General features: G+C 66.4%; 1 protein-coding gene across 1 annotated transcript; it reads right to left on the reverse strand.

Moving 5' to 3' along the window:
- Positions 1–6: 6 nt before the first annotated feature.
- On the reverse strand, positions 7–418 carry LOC107125472 (zinc finger homeobox protein 2-like; the record flags this gene model as incomplete). Its single annotated transcript, XM_015428891.1, has 1 exon — positions 7–418. A coding segment is annotated over one exon (412 nt), but the record flags the coding sequence as incomplete, so codon positions are not given.
- Between the last annotated feature and the right edge of the window lie 5 nt (positions 419–423).

Below are 423 nucleotides of genomic sequence, written 5' to 3' on the forward strand. Positions count from 1 at the left end.
CCTTACCTGACCCCAAGGTGGCCATCTTCCTGCCGGGGGTACCGAGTTGCGGGAAGCCTCCATTGAGTAAGAGCTGGGTTTGTTCCATGGGCTTGTCCCCCCGCAGAGCCGGGCTGGCCCTGGAGGGGGCATGGTGGGGGTGGGGGTGGTGGGAGTGGCCGAGGGCCTGGGCCCCGTAGAACTGGAAGAGCTCCGGCTGCGGCTTGCCTCCTTGCGAGGGCTGGGGTTGTCCCAGGAGTCCGGGCAGGGCCAGGGGCAGCCCCTGGTGAAGCAGGAGCATGTTCTGCATGTGCTTCTCCGACGTCATGTGGATCCGGAGGTTGCGGGAGATGTTGGTCTCGTAGCTGCAGACCTTGCACTGCCAAGAGGACTTGCCCTTCAACTCCTTCTCCTCGGGGGAGGGCGGGGTGGGGGCCGCGACGG

This window comes from Gekko japonicus, unplaced genomic scaffold (genome assembly GCF_001447785.1).
Source record: "Gekko japonicus isolate JY-2015 unplaced genomic scaffold, Gekko_japonicus_V1.1 scaffold103561, whole genome shotgun sequence".
Lineage (NCBI taxonomy): Eukaryota > Metazoa > Chordata > Lepidosauria > Squamata > Gekkonidae > Gekko > Gekko japonicus.